We start from the raw sequence: 18,048 nt of genomic DNA on the forward strand, positions 1-18,048 counted from the left end.
TATTTTTAAGCGTTTTCAAAGCTCCAGGCACTGTTTTAAATCTGGTGTAGATACAAGTTAATTAATTTGAACCCAGTCCCTGTCCCAAACCCAGTCCGTGCCCACATAGGGCTGACAGTCTTAATCCCCATTTTCCAGGTGAGGCGACTGAGGCCCAGAGAAGTGAAGTGACTTGCCCAGTGTCACCCAGCAGACAAGTGGTGGGGCCAGGATTAGAATTCAGCTGCTTCTGACTCCCGGGTCTGTGCTCTATAACTAGGCCATGCTGCTTCTCGTTCACTGCTTTTACAGGATCCCTAGGGCCACTGGAGCTGGGGTGTTGGCATCCCCTGATCTGGGGTTATTACTGCAATAATGATGATGATTTTGTTAAGTGCTTACTATGTGCCGGGCACTGTACTAAGCACTGGGGTGAATACAAGCACATCAAGTTGGACACAGTCCCTGTCCCCTTCGGGGCTCACATTTACAGATGAAGGGAACTGAGGCCTAGAGAAGTGAAATGATTTGTCCAATGTCACACAGCAGACAAGTGGCAGAGGCAGTATTAGAACACATGACATTCTGATTCCCAGGCCTATGCTCTATCCACGCCATGCTGTTTTGGCTAAATATGTGGCACTGAGTTTTGGATTTAGCAGTGTGGCATAGCAGAAACAGCCCGGGCTTGGGAGTCAGAAGTAGTGGGTTCTAATTTCACCTTGGCTGTTTGTCAGCTGTGTGACTTTGGGCAAGTCACTTAACTTTTCTGGGCCTCAGTTGCCTCATCTGTAAAATGGGGATTGAGACTGTTAGCCCCATGTGGGAGAACCTAATTACCTTGTATATATCCCAGTGCTTAGAACAGTGCTTGGCACATAGTAAGTGCTTAAATACCAGTATTATTATTATTATTATTAGAAGCAGCATGGCTCAGTGGAAAGAGCAGGAGCTGGGGACTCAGAGGACATGGGTTCTAATCCTGGTTCCGCTGCTTGTCAGCTGTGTGACTTTGGGCAAGTCACTAAACTTCTCTGTGCCTCAGTTCCCTCAACTGTAAAATGGGGATTAAGCCTGTGAGCCCCACATGGGACAACCTGAACACCTTGTAGTCTTAGAACAGTGCTTTGTACATAGTAAGCACTTAAATGCCATCATTATTATTATTTATTGAGCACTTACTGTGTGCAAAGCACTGTTCAATATAACAACAAACACAATCCCTGCCTAAAATGAGCTCACCATCTAGAGGGGAAGTGCTTGTGAAGCACTTACTATGTGCTAAGCACTGTACTTATCTGTAGATGAATTCATTTTAATCTCTGGCTTCCCCTGTAAGAATAATAATAATAATAATAATAATAATGGTATTTCTTAAGCACTTACTATGTGTCAAGCACTGTTCTAAGCGGTATAGTAGTTACAAGGTAATCAGGTTGTCCCAGGTGGGGCTCACAGTCTCCATCCCCACTTTACAGATGAGATAATGGAGACACAGAGAAGTTGTGACTTGCCCAAGGTCACACAGCAGACAAGGTGGTGGAGCCAGGATTAGAACCCATGTCCTCTGGCTCCCAATCCTGTGCCGTTTCCACTAAGCCACGGTGCTTCATGGTGCTTATGGCTTGTAGACCGTAAGCTTCTTGAGGGCAGTGGTCACGTCTGCCAACTCTGTTGCACTGTACTTTCTGGACACATTAGCGGTCAATAAATACTATTGATTGATTGATTGGTAGCTGGGGTAAGTACAAAATAAGCAGATCAGTAGATAGAATCTAAAACTGGTAAGGTGGATGGCTAAATGGATGCTACCCTCAAAACTACAGAAACAACTCAAGCACATGTCTTAGTGACAGTAGGACAGAACTTTGTCTTCTCAACCTTACACTCAAACCCAAAAAACGTAAGCAGTCCCAGGTTTATCTCTTGCTCAGAGATTTACTGAGGTGTTGTCATACAAGAAGGAGCATGGCATAGTGGAGAGTGAGTGGACCTGGGAGGCAGAAGGTATTGGATTCTAATCCCACTCTGCTACTTACCGGCTGTGTGACCTTGGGCAAGTTACGTCACTTCTCTGGGCTTCAGTTACCTCATCTGTAAAATGCGGATTGAGACAGGGAGCTCTATGTGGGACAGGGATTGAGTTCAACCTGATTTATTTGTATCCACCTCAGTGCTTAGTACACTGCCTGGCACAAAGTAATCTCTTAACAATTACCATAATTATTATTATTACGATGATTATTATTCAACAGCACCCTTGAGTTAGGTATTTGGGACAGGAAAAGTACTCTTCCTACTTTAATAGGCCCTATCTGCCGGGGGCTCACTTCCCTCTGTGTTCACCCTTGTGCTTGGATTTGCTCTCTTTTTTCACCCTTCCTCATCCCAATACTTATGTACATAACCATAATTTACTTATTTATATTAATGTCTGTCTCCCCTTCTAGCTCACTGTGGGCAGGAAATGTGTCTACCAACTCTGCCATATCGTACTCTCCCAAGTGCTTAGTACAATGCTCTGCAAAGAGTAAGCATTCAATATATACAATTAATTGATTAAATAGAATTGATTGTTTAATTGAACAGCAGTCATACTTGTGGCTTCAGCCTTCTCATTACCAGTAGCATCTTTGAACTGAAGGAGAACAGAAGTCATAGAAAGAGTCCCTGCCCTCATAGAGATCACAATCTAAAAAGGAAGAGCAGCAGGCACATACTACCCCGTAAACAAAAAGGTCAAAGAGTAAGAACATAGATGAAAATGATAAAGACAGACCAATCAAAGACTGAATTAGATTTTGAAAAATATGAAAAGATACTCAAGAGGTTTAAGGTGGCTATTGAGGTGAAATAGGCTTTCCAGAGACATTTCCTTTAGACTGTAAGCTCACCGTGGGCAGGGAATATTTCTACCAACTCTGTTGTTCTGTACTCTCCCACACGCTTAGTACAGTGCTCTACACATGGTAAGTACTCAATAAATGCTACTGATTGATATTTGCAAAAACAGTTTAATTTGATTAGTGAACAGGTCCCTTCAACCTCTGGAAGCTTGATATCTGTTATCTAGCAAACAGGCTTCCATCCTTGATTGTGTAGCCTCCCTGGTCTCCTTTCCCTAGAGCCATTAGCAATTAGAAATTCTCCAAAATCGGAAGTCGTTTGCACTTAACTGACCCCAAGACAGATAAGCCGCTTTATGATCTGTTTTATTTTCCTTACCTTCCTCTTAGTTGCCTCCAGTCAATCACTCAGTGGTATTTATCGAACACTTACTGTGTGCAGACCACTGTACTTAGCACTTGGGATAGTAGAGTACAACAGAGTTAGTAGACATGTTCCAGTCATACCAAGACCTCCAGATTGTGAAAGGGGTTAATGAAAAAATATTCCCCCTCAATAGTATTAAATCTACCTCTTAATTTTCTATGATCTATGGATCAGTCAGTCAGTCATACATATTGAGCATTTATGGTGTGCACAGCAGTCTACTAAGCGCTTGGGAGAGTACAGTATAACAGTAATTAGATACATTCCCTACCCACAACGAGTTTACAGTGTAGAGGGAGAGACAGATGGTGAGCATGTCTTGAGTGAGTTCTGTGCTGTGGAAGGAGGCCTGCCAAATCAACCAGCCTACAGTCCTCAGGGGCAAATGCTACCATATTAATCCAGTCACTTATCTTCGTATCCCACCCTGATTACTGTATCAACCCCCCTTGCTGACCTCCCTGCCTCCTCTCTCTTCTCCACTCCAGTCCATACTTCACTCTGCTGCCTGAATCATTTTTCTACAAAAATGTCCCGAACATGTCAATCTGCTCCTCAAAAAACTCCAGTAGTTGCCCATCCACCTCCTCATCAAACAGAAACTCCTCACCTTTGGCATTAAAGCAGTCAATCACCTTGCCCCCTCTTACCTCACCTTTCTACTCTCCTACTACAACCCAACCCACACAATTCACTCCTCTAATGCTAACCCTACCACTGTACCTCGATCTCATCTATCTCGCCTCCAGCCCCTCACCTACATCCTGCTTCTGGCCTGGAACAGCCTCCCTTGTCCCATCCGACAATTACTCTCCCTACCTTCAAAGCCTTATTGAAGGAATATCTTTTCCAAGAGGCCTTCCTTGAATAAGCCCTCTTTTCCTCCTTTCCCACTTCCTTCTGAGTTGCCTTGACATGATCCTCCAACTTCCAGCCCCAGGGCACTTAGGTACATATCTGTAATTTTAATTCTTTATATTGTCTGTCTCCCGCTGTAGACCCTAAGCTCATTTTGGACAGGGAATGTATGTGTGGTATTGTTATATGTACTCTCCCAAGTGCTCTGCACACAGTAAGAGCTTAAAAATAAGACTGATTGACTGAGTGGGCAAGTCAGGGTTAGTCAATAGGCTCCTTTCTCAGAAGTTTCTGCAGCGAAGCTCCCTTACTATTTGCTAAGCAAACAGTCTTTTGATTGTAAACCTGGTCCTTTTCTTTTTCCTCAGTCCCGGTTCCCTCTCTATCACCCCAACTCACTCCTTTTGCTGCACCCCCCCACTGCCCCACATCACTTGTGTATATATGTACATATCTATAATTCTATTTATTTATATATTTTACATTAACCTGATTGTTTTGATGTGTACATATATATCTATAATTCTATTTATTTATATTGATGCTACTGATGCCTGTTTACTTGGTTTGATGTCTGTCTTCCCCATTCTAGACAGTGAGTCCATTGTGGGCAGGGTGAGAAGCAGCATGACTCAGCGGGAAGAGCTCGGGCTTGGGAGTCGGAGGTCATGGGTTCTAATCCCAGCTCCAGCGTTTGTCAGCTGTGTGACCTTGGGCAAGTCACTTAACTTCTCTGTGCCTCAGTTATCTCATCTGTAAAAATGGGGTTGAAGACGGTGAGCCCTACGTGGGACAATCTGATTACCTTGTATCTACCTCAGCGCTTAGAATAGTGCTTCACACATAGTAAGCGCTTAACAAATACCAAGATTATTATTGTCTCTCTCTGTTGCTGAAATGTACTTTCCAAGCACTTAGTACTGTGCTCTGCACACAGTAAGCACTCAATAAATATGACTGAATCAATGAACGAATGAGTGGTCTGGGTTTGGGTTTGCTGTTCTCTTTTCTCCTCTCAGACACTACTGGGAATACCTCGATCTCATCTATCCTGCCGCCGACTCCTAGCCCACATCCTGCCTCTGGGCTGCAACATCCCCATCTGATAATTACTCTCCTCACCTACAAAGCCTTACTGAAGACATATCTTCACCAAGAGGCCTTCCCTGAATAAGCCCTCCTTTCCTCTTCTCCTGCTTCCTTTGGGAGTGTTATCTGCTGCCTGGGTTTGGGTTTGCTGTTCTCTTTTCTGCTCCTGGGAATACAACTTTCCTAAGCAAGTTACTAGAGCCTTCTGACAAAGCAAGAACACTGTTGGTCAATCCTGACTCTCAGTTCACCAGAATTTCTGTGACCTTCACAACGTCTCTCATTTCCCAATATTGTGTGTGCCTGTGTGTCTGTGAGCATGTGCACATGGGCACCTACACACCTATCATATCCATACGGGGGATTTGGAGTAGTTTGAGTAAGCAGAATCAGGATGGGGGAAAATTGGAAATGCTTCACAGAGAAATCATTGTGGGCAAGGAATGTGTCTACCAACTCTATTATATTGTTACACTGCACTCTCCCAAGTGCTTCATACAGTGCTCTGCACATAGTAAGCACTCAGTAAGTACAGTTGATTGACTGGCTGGACAACAGATGGGATGCAGGCAGGGAGGCTGGCACGAGCACGATTGATCGAGTACAGCAGGACAGGCAAATGTTGGGTGATGTGGGGGGTCTGTCCGGCTAGAGGGAAGAGCAAGCTGAGGGCTCTTACATGAGGGAGGAGTGGCTGTTCCCAAACCCAAGATGAGGGCTTCAGGAAGGAGATGTCTGTGTAGAGCAGACTGAAGTAGGAGGACCTTAGGGGCAAGGTGACCACCTGTGCAGAAATGAAAACTGTGAGATTGGTGGCTGGGGAATGGAGAGGAGGGAAAACTCATGGGACATTATTGAGGAAGCATCAGTAGGTAACACACTAGATTTGGAGAGCAGCGTGGCCTAGTGGAAAGAGCCCAAGCCAAGGAGTCAGAGCAACTGGGTTCTAATCCTGTGTCTGCCACTGGTCTGCTGTGTGACCTTGGGCTAGTCACTTAACTTCTCTGTGCTTCAGTTCCTTCATCTGCTAAATGGGGATTCCATGCCTGTTGTCCTCTCTACTTAGACTGTGAGCTCAGTGTGCACCCTGATGATCTTGTATCTATCCCAGTGCTTAGTACAGTGCTTGGCACACTGTAAGCACTTCACAATTACCAAAATTATCATCACGATTATTATTCATTCATTCAATAGTATTTATTGAGCGCTTACTATATGCAGAGCACTGTACTAAGCGCTTGGAATGTACAAATCAGCAACAGATAGAGACAGTCCCTGCCCATTGACAGGCTTACAGTCTAATCATCATTGTGAGGATGATGAATGAAAGAGTTAGATAAACTAGCATATATTTCTTTATCTGTAAGCACTTTTGCTAGCAACGGCTGTGGCACTTGTGAATGGCTGATGTTTGTAAGCCTCCTTCGAGCGTCACTTCCCTGTGAGCCTGAAAATTGCTCAAGGGCAGGATATGAGTCTCTTGCTCAGTTGGATTCTCTCAAGTGCTCTGCACACAGTAGCCACTTAATAAATAATCTATGGCATTTACTGAGTGCTCACTAAGTGCAGAGCATTGTACTTTGTGCTTGAATGAGACAGCACAAAACAACAGAAATAATAGTCATGTTCTGGTCGGTTAGAAAGGACCTGGGGAATCGCAGTACTGTTGAAGTGATAGGAAGAAGGAAGATAACTGAGGAAGATATTACTCTTTTCCATGTGTTGAAAAATGAATTAAGTATAAGAGAAGCAGCTTGGCCAACCTGATTAACTTGTATCTACCCCAACGCTTAGTACAGTGTCTGCCACATAAGTGCTTAACAAATACTATAAAAAGAAAAGAGATAAAAGGAAGGAAGCAGATCTGGGAAACCTAAAAATGAATATCAGTCAAGGAAGCTTATGAATTCTAAGTCACTGGTGAAGATTTCTCTGAATGTTTTAATATCCAATCTTATTTTTCAATTCACTCGCATTAGTCAATGGTATCTACTGAGTGGTTACTGTGTGCAGAGCACTGTACTAAGCACTTGGAAGAGTACAGCACAACAGAGTTGGTAGGCATGATCGCTGACTGCAAGGAGCTCAATTTTTCCAGCGAAAGATTTAGCAACAGAATAGAACTTGGTATCTTGCTGCTAATTTAAAGTAAAAAAAGAAAAAAAAATGAAACAAAACAAAACAAAAAAACCTAAAACAGAAAAATCCCTAGCAGATGCCACAATTCCTGCATGTGGAAATTGAGGTTGTGGGGGCCAAAAGCCCATTAATTCAATGAAACAATCTACTTTTTCAAAAACTTACAGTGGTCATTTTTTATTTTCGATATCTTTACAGAATGAAATAACCACGCTGAATATTGAAACCATAGGTGCTTTGGCGATGAGCTGAAAAAGGCTCCAAAAAGTCACCAAAATAGGTTGCATACCTAAGCCTAGCCAGAAAAAAGGTCAATATTTTACTAATGCAATTAGACTCCATTTAGACAAAATGTAAATGTGACCTACCTGAACCAACTTCTTTTTCCTCCTCTTCAATGTTGTTTAGGATGCTATCAAATTCTTCATCAATGGTCTGGTTACCCCGCATTTGAGACAGGATTCTCCGGGCCTTCTGGGTCTGGCCTTGCTGGATGAGCCAGCGGGGACTTTCCGGTAAAAAGAGAAAGCCCAAAAACTGTATGACTGCTGGGATGGCTGAGAGGCCTAGCATGTACCTGTAAACGACAAACACGCACTTAGTATTTAGCGCTTAGGACAGTGCTCTGCACACAGTAAGTGCTCAATAAATACGACTGAATGAACGTGAACACAAACAAACACACAGAGCACCTAGGCATTAGATCTTATTAGCAGTGAAGCAAAAACGAAGAGTACCCAACTGCAGATTGTCAGATTCCAATGGAGCAAAAACAACCAGAATTTTTTTTAAAATATTTAAGCACCTACTATGTGCCAGGCACTGTACTAAGCATTGAGTTGGATAAATCTAATCAAGTTGGACATAGTCCCTGTCCCACATAGGGGCCACAGCATTAATCTCCCTTTTACAGTTGAGATAACTGAGACACACAGAAGAGACTTGCGCAAGGTCATACAGCAGACAAGTGGCGGAGCCAGGGATAGAACTCAGGTCCTTCTGAATACCAGGCCATGTGGCCAAAAGAATATGAAGGTTTTTCACACAGTATTGGAAATAGGGAAGAGAAGGCTGATATTTCCCTTTCATCAGAATGAAACCGAAGGCGGAGTTGTCATTTTCCTGTGTCTGGACTGGCTTTGTTTCGGTGTTTCCTGGCACAAGGACATGTAGATAGCTGCCTGTAAGTTCACTGTGGACAGCTTTAAGTGACTTTGGGCAAGTCACTTAATTTCTCTGTGCCTCAATTTCCTCACCTGTAAAATGGGGATCGACAACCTGATAACCTTGTATCTCCCCCAGCGCTTAGTGCTTGGCACATAGTAAGCACTTAACAATGATCATCATTATGATTATTATTAACAATAAAAATGACAATGAAATTTGGAGGACTGCTATAGAGGCTATGTGGCCTAGGATGAGGTAAGGTAAGGTCAGCAGAGCAGCACTGAAGTGTAAGCTGCCAATTGGATTTGGCCATCAGTCACTAGCTGTCAATTGCTTCTTTCACTTTTGGCCCCCAAGAATACTGGACATTAAGAGGAAGAAGAAGGTGGTATTGGTGGAGAAAGAAACTGCCATTCTTATTCCCTTATTTCCTGAGCGCCTTTTGATTGTAAGCTCCTCTATACTTTAAGCTCCTCGTAATAATAGCAACTAGAGAAGCAGCATGGCTTGGTGGAAAGAGCCTGGGCTTAGGAGTCAGAGGTCGTGGGTTCTAAACCAGCTCCGCCACTTGTCAGCTGTGTGACTTTGGGCAAGTCACTTCACTTCTCTGTGCCTCAGTTACCTTATCTGTAAAATGGTGATTAGGACTGTGAGCCTCACGTGGGGCAACCTGATTACCCTGCATCTACCCCAGGGCTAAGAATAGTGCTCTGCATATAGGAAGCACTTAAGCCCTCCCGGTCCCACCTCCGACTTCTTCAACCACCTAGACCCCTTTCTCACCTTCCTTCTCTCCTTCTCTCTGCCCACTCTGATCCTCGGAGACTTCAACATCCATATGGATGTACCCGATGACTCCTCTGCCGCCCGCCTGCAATCCCTCCTCGACTCTGCCGATCTACTCCTCCACCATACCGCGCCCACTCACCGACTCGGTCACACCTTCGATCTCGTCATCTCCTACCGCTGCACTATCTCCTCCCTCGCCGACTCTGAAATCCCTCTCTCTGACCATAACCTTCTCACCTGCCTCATCTCTCACACTCCCTCCCCCTGCAAACCTTCGCTACTGCCCCACAGAGACCTCCGCTCTCTTGATCCCATCCATCTTTCCAAAAGCATCTCTCCTCACCTTGCCGCCCTGTCCTCACTTCCCACTCTCGACGATCAGGTCTCCGCTCTCAACTCCACCCTCTCTACTCATCTCGACTCTCTCACCTCCGTTTCCCTCCGCCGCTCTCGCTCCACTAACCCACAGCCCTGGATCACCTCCTCTGTCCGCCTCCTACGCTCCTATGCTCGAGCTGCTGAGCGCTGCTGGCGAAAGTCCAAGCACCAAGCCGACTTCACACACTTCAAATTTATCCTTTCCTGCCTTAACTCTGCCCTCTCCTCCGCCAGGCAAAACTTCTTCTCCTCCCTCATCGACACCCATGCCCGTCACCCCCGCCGATTGTTCCGGACCTTTAACTCTCTCCTTAGACCTCCTGTTCCTCCCCCTCCCCCATCTCTCACCCCCAATGATCTGGCCACCTATTTCCTCACGAAAATCAACACAATCAGGTCTGAGCTCCCCAAAGTCACCCCTCCGCCTCTCCCCTCCTCCCCACCAACGCTCTCCCCTACTTTTCCATCCTTCCCTGCAGTATCCTCAGAGGAGATCTCCCTCCTCGCAAGTGCCACCCCCTCCACCTGCGCCTCGGACCCCATTCCCTCTCACCTTATTAAAACCATCGCCCCTGCCCTCCTCCCTTCCTTAACTTCTATTTTTAACCACTCAATCTCCAATGGCTCCTTCCCCTCTGCCTTCAAACATGCCCACGTCTCCCCCATCCTAAAAAAACCCGCTCTCGACCCCACTTTCCCCTCCAGTTATCGCCTTATCTCCCTACCACCCTGCCTTTCCAAAATCCTAGAACGTGTCGTCTACAATCGCTGCTTAGAATTCCTTAACTCCCATTCTCTTCTGGACCCCCTCCGATCTGGCTTCCGTCCCCTCCACTCTACCGAGACTGTTCTCTCTAAGGTCACCCGTGACCTCCTTCTTGCCAAATCCAATGGCTCCTACTCCATTCTACTCCTCCTTGACCGCTCTGCTGCCTTTGACACTGTCGACCATCCCCTCCTCCTCCATACCTTATCTCACCTTGGCTTCACGGACTCCGTCCTCTCTTGGTTCTCCTCTCATCTCTCTGGCTGGTCATTCTCGGTCTCCTTCGCAGGCGCCTCCTCCCCCTCCCATCCTTTAACTGTTGGAGTTCCTCAAGGGTCAGTTCTTGGCCCTCTTCTGCTCTCCATTTATACTCACTCCCTCGGTGAACTCATTCGCTCTCGCGGCTTTGACTACCATCTCTACGCAGATGACATGCAGATCTACATCTCCGCCCCTGTCCTCTCCCCCTCCCTTCAGGCTCGCATCTCCTCCCGCCTCCAGGATGTCTCCACCTCGATGTGGGCCCGCCACCTAAAACTCAACATGAGCAAGACTGAGCTCCTCATCTTCCCTCCCAAACCTGGTCCTCTCCCAGACTTCCCTATCACCGTGGATGGCACGACCATCCTTCCCGTCTCTCGGGCCCGCAATCTCGGTGTCATCCTCGACTCGTCTCTCTCGTTCACCCCACACATCCTATCCGTTACGGAGACCTGCCGGTTTCACCTTTACAATATCGCCAAGATCCGCCCTTTCCTCTCCACCCAAATGGCTACCTTACCGCTACGGGCTCTCATTATATCCCGGCTAGACTACTGTGTCAGCCTTCTCTCCGACCTCCCTTCCTCCTCTCTCGCCCCACTCTGGTCTATTCTTCACTCCGCTGCCCGGCTCATCTTCCTGCAGAAACGATCTGGGCATGTCACTCCCCTTCTTAAACAACTCCAGTGGTTGCCTATCAACCTCCGCTCCAAACAAAAACTCCTCACTCTAGGCTTCAAGGCTCTCCGTCACCTTGCCCCTTCCTACCTCTCCTCCCTTCTCTCTTTCCACCGCCCACCCCGCACGCTCCGCTTCTCCGCCACCCTCCTCCTCACCGTCCCTCGGTCTCGCCCATCCCGCCGTCGACCCCCGGGCCACATCCTCCCGCGGTCCCGGAACGCCCTCCCTCCTCACCTCCGCCAAACTGATTCTCTTCCCCTCTTCAAAACCCTACTTAAAACTCACTTCCTCCAAGAGGCCTTCCCAGACTGAGCTCCCCTTCTCCCTCTACCACCCCCCTTCACCTCTCCACAGCTTAACACTCTTTTCCCCCCATTTCCCTCTGCTCCTCCCCCTCTCCCTTGCCATCCCCTCAGCACTGTACTCGTCTGCTCAACTGTATTTATTTTCATTACCCTATTTATTTTGTTAATTTTGTTAATGAAATGTACATTGCCTTGATTCTATTTAGTTACCATTGTTTTTACGAGATATTCTTCCCCTTGACTCTATTTATTGCCATTGTTCTTGTCTGTCTGTCTCCCCCGATTAGACTGCAAGCCCGTCAAACGGCAGGGACCGTCTCTATCTGTTGCCGACTTGTTCATTCCAAGCGCTTAGTACAGTGCTCTGCACATAGTAAGCGCTCAATAAATACTATTGAATGAATGAATGAATAAAATGGGGATGAAGACTGAGACCCATGTGGACAACCTGATCACCTTGTACCCTCTACAGTGCTTAGAACTGTGCTTTGCACATAATAAGTGCTTATCAAATTCCATCATTATTATTATCATTAAGAGAAGCAGCATGGCTCAGTGGAAAGAGCACGGGTTTGAGAGTCAGAGGTCATGGGTTCTAATCCTGGCTCTGCCACCTGTCAGCTGTGTGACTGTGGGCAAGTCACTTAACTTCTCTGTGCCTCAGTTACCTCATCTGTAAAATGAGGATTAAGACTGTGAGCCTCTCATGGGACAACCTGATTACCCTGCATCTACCCCAGGGCTTAGAACAGTGCTCTGCATATAGTAAGCGCTTAACAAATACCAACATTATTATTATTATTATAGTATTTGTTAAGTGCTTACTATGTGCCAGACACTGTACTAAGCACTGGGGTGGATACCAGCAAATCGGTTTGGACACCGTACCTGTCCCATGTGGGGCTCACAGCCTCAATCCCCACTTTACAGATAAGATAACAGAGGCACAGAGAAGTGAAATGACTTGTCCAAGGTCACAAGGCAGATAAGTGGCAGAGTCAGGAACAGAACCCATCTACCTTCTGCCCAGTAGATCAGTGTGCTTGTTGTGGGCAGGGAACGTACCTACCAATTCTGCAATACCTACTCTCCCAAGCACTTAGTACAGTGCTCTGCACACAGTAAGTACTCCATAAATACCACTGGTTGATCAATTGCAGCGCACTGGGCTTGATACTTGGGAACATACAATAGAAGTCAAAACCTAAAACCCCCGCCCTCGAAGAACTTCCAAGCTAACGAGGAAGACATGCTGCCACAAATTGCTAAAACACAGTAGGTCTAATAGAGCATTCCTGAAAATGGGAAAAACAAAAATAAGCAAATAATAAATGAATACAATAAATATTCATCTGCTAAGCCTGGCTGATGGGGAACATGAACAAAAGAATATAGAAGACATAAGAAAAATGTATTCTCTGCTCCTGCTGGTTTTCAATTATTCCATGATTCTCTTTGAAAACATTTATTTCTAATAGGGAAATGCTTCCTCCAAATGTGAGAACCCCATTAAAACCCATGTCAGAAAGCAGCCCCTATTTAAGGAAAGAGCAGGTTTCATAGTCATCACCAACATCTACAAACTTCTCCTGTTTGGATAAAAATATAAGTGCTGGAGAGAGAAAGATTTTCATTCCTTTAGGTAACTGACAATCATAACTGTTCTGCTTTCATGGCCAACGTCTTCTGAAGGAGCAGCTACACACACTCATTCACGTACAACTCTCGTACTCAATACAGATATTCAATTTGTCACTAAATCCTGTCTGTTCAACCTCCATAATATCATTAAAATCCACTGTTTCCTCTCCCTCCAAACTGCTACAACGCTTATCCTGTTCTGTCTTGATTACTGCATCAGCTTCCTTGCTGACCTCTCTGCCTCCCGTCTTTACACACTCCATTTCACAGATGAGGAAATTGAGGCACAGAGAAGTTAAGTCATTTGTCTAAAGTAACGCAGCAGGCAATTGGTAGAGCTGGAATTAGAACCCAGATCCTATGATTCCCATGCCCAGGCTTTTTCCACTAGGTCATGCTGCTGCTCATTTTTACATTTCTATTTTGTAAATAATTAAAATATTTTCAGTAACCATTGATAATAATAATAATGATGATGTTGATGGTATTTGTTAAGCCCTTACTATGTGCCAGGCACCGTACTAAGTGCTGGGATGGTTATAAGAAAATCGACTTGGTCACAGTCCTTATCCTGTGTGGGGCTCAAACTTGGAACCTCCATTTTACAGATAAGGCAACTGAGGCACTGAGAAGTGAAATGACTTGCCCAAGGTCACACCACAGACAAGTGACAGAGCCGGGACCAGGATCCAAGACCTACTGACTCCCAGGCCCATGTTCTAGCCATTATGACATGCTGCTTACTTTTTGAAATACTAAATAAATATATACTAAATAGCAAATATAGAAATGGCACTACAGTGCTTTGCACACAGTAAGCGCTCAATAAATACAATTGAATGCATGAATGAATGTAGGAAGATATTCACTTGATTCTATTCCAGGACTATTATAGACAAATAGTTTAAAGTCATAAATGACAAGGAAAAACAAATGTTGCCTTTGGCTCTAATATTATTTTCAGATAGCCGGGAAAAAAAAAGTCAGATTTTACTATCTTTTATAAAATTTTCAATATGCTAAAAGAATATATCAATTTATCAAGGTCAATCTCTTAAATTCTGTAATGATAATAATAATGATGGTATTTGTCAAGCGCTTACTATGTGCCAAGTACTGCTTTACTCACTGGGGTAATACAAAGTTCTGAGGATGGACACAATCCCTGCCCCACATGGGGCTCACAGCCTTAATGCCCATTCTGTAGATGAGGTAACTGAGGCACAGAGAAGTGAAATGACTTGCCTTAGATCACACAGTAGACAAGTGGAAGATCTGGGATTAGAACCCATGACCTTTTGACTCAAAGGCCTGTGCTCTATCCCCTGTGCCATGCTACTTCAATGTCACACATTAAGTACAGTCCTCAATTTGTAAGAAATCTAATACTCATACCCTGTTGTCCACCATTTGTACACACAAGAAGCAGCATGGCCTAGTGGGAAGAGGGCAGGCCTGGAAGTCGGAAGACTTGGGTTCTAGTGCCGGCTTTGCAAATTGTCTGATATGCGATCTTGGGCAAGTCACTTTGCTTTTGTGAGTCCCACATGCGATATGGACTGTGTCCAACTTGATTAGCTTGTTCCTACCCCAGTGCTGGGCACACAGTAAGCACTTAAATACCATTAAAAAAAATTCAGTTTCCTCACACACCAACTTCCTTTAAAAATGAATGCGAACACACATATCTTTCATGGTAATTCATTGAAATTTTTCTTTATGAAACTCCTAAAAAATTTTATCACTTCTAAGTGTGTTAAATAATGAATCTTTTGTTTCCATTTGAGCAGAATGGAGAGAATAAGTGCCATCCTGAAATAAGAAATATCACTTGTACCTTACAGACAGGAGGTAGCATTAGCATGCAAACCTAAAGAATGAATCAGAAACACGAAAGACAGCTCAATGATTACTGAAGGAAATTAAGTGCTTCTTGAGAAAATAAAACCTGCTTTCAAGGGAACCACTATGCAGAGAGCTCAGAAAATGAGATTTGGAACTTTACATTCTGTGTGTGTGTACTCTGGGTTTAGTCCATTTTGCGTGCATATGCATATATCTATACTATTTTTTTATGCTTTTCTCTGCAATAAATGACAGACATAGAAGATCTTATTCCTCAGAGCTATAAAACTCAGGCAAAAAATGTGGTCAGGGAAATCTTTTGCAGATGGAGCAGAATCAGAGAATCACCTACACAGACTGGTTACCATGGAATCTCAGCAAGCAACGTATTAAACTGCAGACCAAGAAAATACTTCACACAAGCATGGAATATGGCTGAACTACTGTTTGTGAAGCCTAAGTTTTTTGTTTTGCTATCTTAACAAAGCATGCATTAGCTAAAATGCTTCAACAATCAATCAATGACATTTATTGAGTGCTTACTATGTGGAAGGTACAATACAAGGGAGTTAGCAGACATGTTCCCTGCCCACAATGAGCTTACAGTCTGAAGGGGGAGACAGATACTAATAAGAGTAATTTATAAAACATAATCTACAGATATGTACCTATGTGGGGTGGGCTTGAAGGTGGAGCAAATATCAAATGCCCAAAGGTCACAGATAAAAGTGCCCAGATGAAGCAGAAGGGAGAGGGAGTCGAGAAAAAGAGGGCTTAATTGGGGAAGGCCTCTTGGGGGTGATGTGACCTTGATAATGCTTTGAAAGGTGGGGAAAGCGATGATCTGGTGTATATGGTCAGGGAGGGAGTTTCAGGCTAGGGGGAGGACGTGGGAATGGGGTTGGAAGTGAGATAGATGAGATCGGTGCACAGTGAATAAAGCCGGCACTAGAGGAGCGAAATGTGCGGGTTGGGCTGTAGTAGGAGATTAGTGAGATGAGGTAGGAGGGGGCAAGGTGATTAACTGCTTTAAAGCCCATGGAAAGGAGTTTCTGTTTTATGTGTAGGTTGGAGATACTTGAGTGGTGGGGAGACATGGACTGAACGTTTTTGTTGAAAAATGGAATGGGGAGAGACAAGAAGCCAGTGAAGAGACAGGGGATAGGATAAGTGCTTGAATCGGGATGGTGGTAGTTTGGATGGAGAGGAAAGGGTGGATTTTAGCGATGTTTTGAAGGTAGCACTGAGAGTTTCTGATGACAGACTGCATAAATGGATGGAATGAGTGACATGAGTCAAAGACAACACCAAGGTTACAGGCTTATAAAGTAGGGCGGATAGTGGTATTGTCCACTGAGATTGGAAAGTCAGGGGGAGGGGAGGACAGGGTTTGGGTGGGAAGATAAAGAGTTCAGTTTTGGACATGTTTAGTTTGAGATTTAGGTGGGACAATCAGGTAGAAATACCCTGAAGGCAGGAGAAAATGCAAGATTTCCTCCCTCACCCTGAATCCTGAACCATTCATGAGTTTCAAATTGTCACTTCTATATGGTGAATAACAGGTGAAGAACAGAATTGTAGGAACTTTTAGTTGGGTTGATGTAAGTCTAAATCTTTAAACCAGCTGGAGTGTTTTCCAGTTGAGACCACTTGTGAGAGATACTCATCTATACCCATCAACAAGAAAAGCACATGTTGAATGTACTCGAGGACAGGGAATGTGTCTCCCAACTCGGTTGTATTGGACTCTCCCATATGCTTAGTACAGTGCTCTGCACTCAGTCAGCACTCAGTAAATATTATTAATGATGATGAGGATTTCAGCAGACGGGTTCTAAAGAAAATGGCTGGGGAATGGCCAGATTGGAATCAGAAATTTGTAGGATTTAGACAGTCTAGACTGTAAGCTCGTTTGGGGCAGGGAATGTGTCTACCAACTCTGTTATGTTGTACTCTCCCAAGGGGCTTTGGAGAGTGCTCTGCACACAGTAAGCGCTCAATAGATACCAATGATTAATGGACTGATTGAACAAATTGAAAATCAAGGGGACAAAGGGAATAAAGATGCTCCAAAGGCAACCTGACTGGTTGCCTTATTATATGTAACCCATTAATGAAATAATAATAATAATAATGTTGGCATTTGTTAAGGGCTTACTCTGTGCCAAGTACTGTTCTAAGCGCTGGGGTAGATACAAGGTAATCAGGTTGTCCCACGTGGGGCTCACAGTCTTCATGCCCATTTTACAGATTTGGTAACTGAGGCCCAGAGAGGTCAAGTAACTTGCTTAAAGTCACACAGCAAATCAGTGGTAGAGCTGGGATGTAACATCTTGGGTGCAGCTGACTGCAGAGGGTGATCTTCTACCCTAACGGGATGAGAACAGTGCTCTGCACATAGTAAGCGCTTAACAAATACCAACATTATTAAAGTTGATGGGAGCTGACCAATAAACAAGCCTGGGAAAGCAGTGTGACCTAGTGTAGAGAGCACAGGCCTGGGACTCAGAGGACGTAGGCTCTAATCCTGGGTCTGCCACATGTCTGCTGTGTGACACTGCACAAGTCACTTCACTTCTCTGCACCTCAGTTACCCCATCTTTAAAACAGGGATTAAGACTGTGAGCCCCATGTAGGACAGGGACTGTGTTCAACCTGGCTATCTTTTATCTACTGCAGTGTTTAGAACAGTGCTTGGCAAATAGTAAACACTTTAAAAATACAGTTATTATTATCAGTAGTAGTACTATTATGAAGATTAACCAGCAGCATCCACAAATGCAAGCCAAAGAATGTCAGTGTTTCTCGTGGCCTAGTAGCAAGAACAAGGGCCTGGGAGTCAGAGGATGTGGGTTCTAATCCCCTGGGCAAGTCACT

General features: G+C 44.7%; 1 protein-coding gene across 1 annotated transcript in view; it reads right to left on the minus strand.

The window, feature by feature from the left end:
- SLC2A13 (solute carrier family 2 member 13) overlaps window positions 1-18,048 on the minus strand; it is a 426,989-nt gene that overhangs the window by 319,361 nt on the left and 89,580 nt on the right. Inside the window, exon 4 of the mRNA XM_029047238.1 lies at window positions 7,707-7,915. Within this exon, the coding sequence (XP_028903071.1) occupies window positions 7,707-7,915 (209 nt within the window). The remainder of the gene's footprint in view (window positions 1-7,706; window positions 7,916-18,048) is intronic.

This window comes from Ornithorhynchus anatinus, chromosome 2 (genome assembly GCF_004115215.2).
Source record: "Ornithorhynchus anatinus isolate Pmale09 chromosome 2, mOrnAna1.pri.v4, whole genome shotgun sequence".
NCBI lineage: Eukaryota > Metazoa > Chordata > Mammalia > Monotremata > Ornithorhynchidae > Ornithorhynchus > Ornithorhynchus anatinus.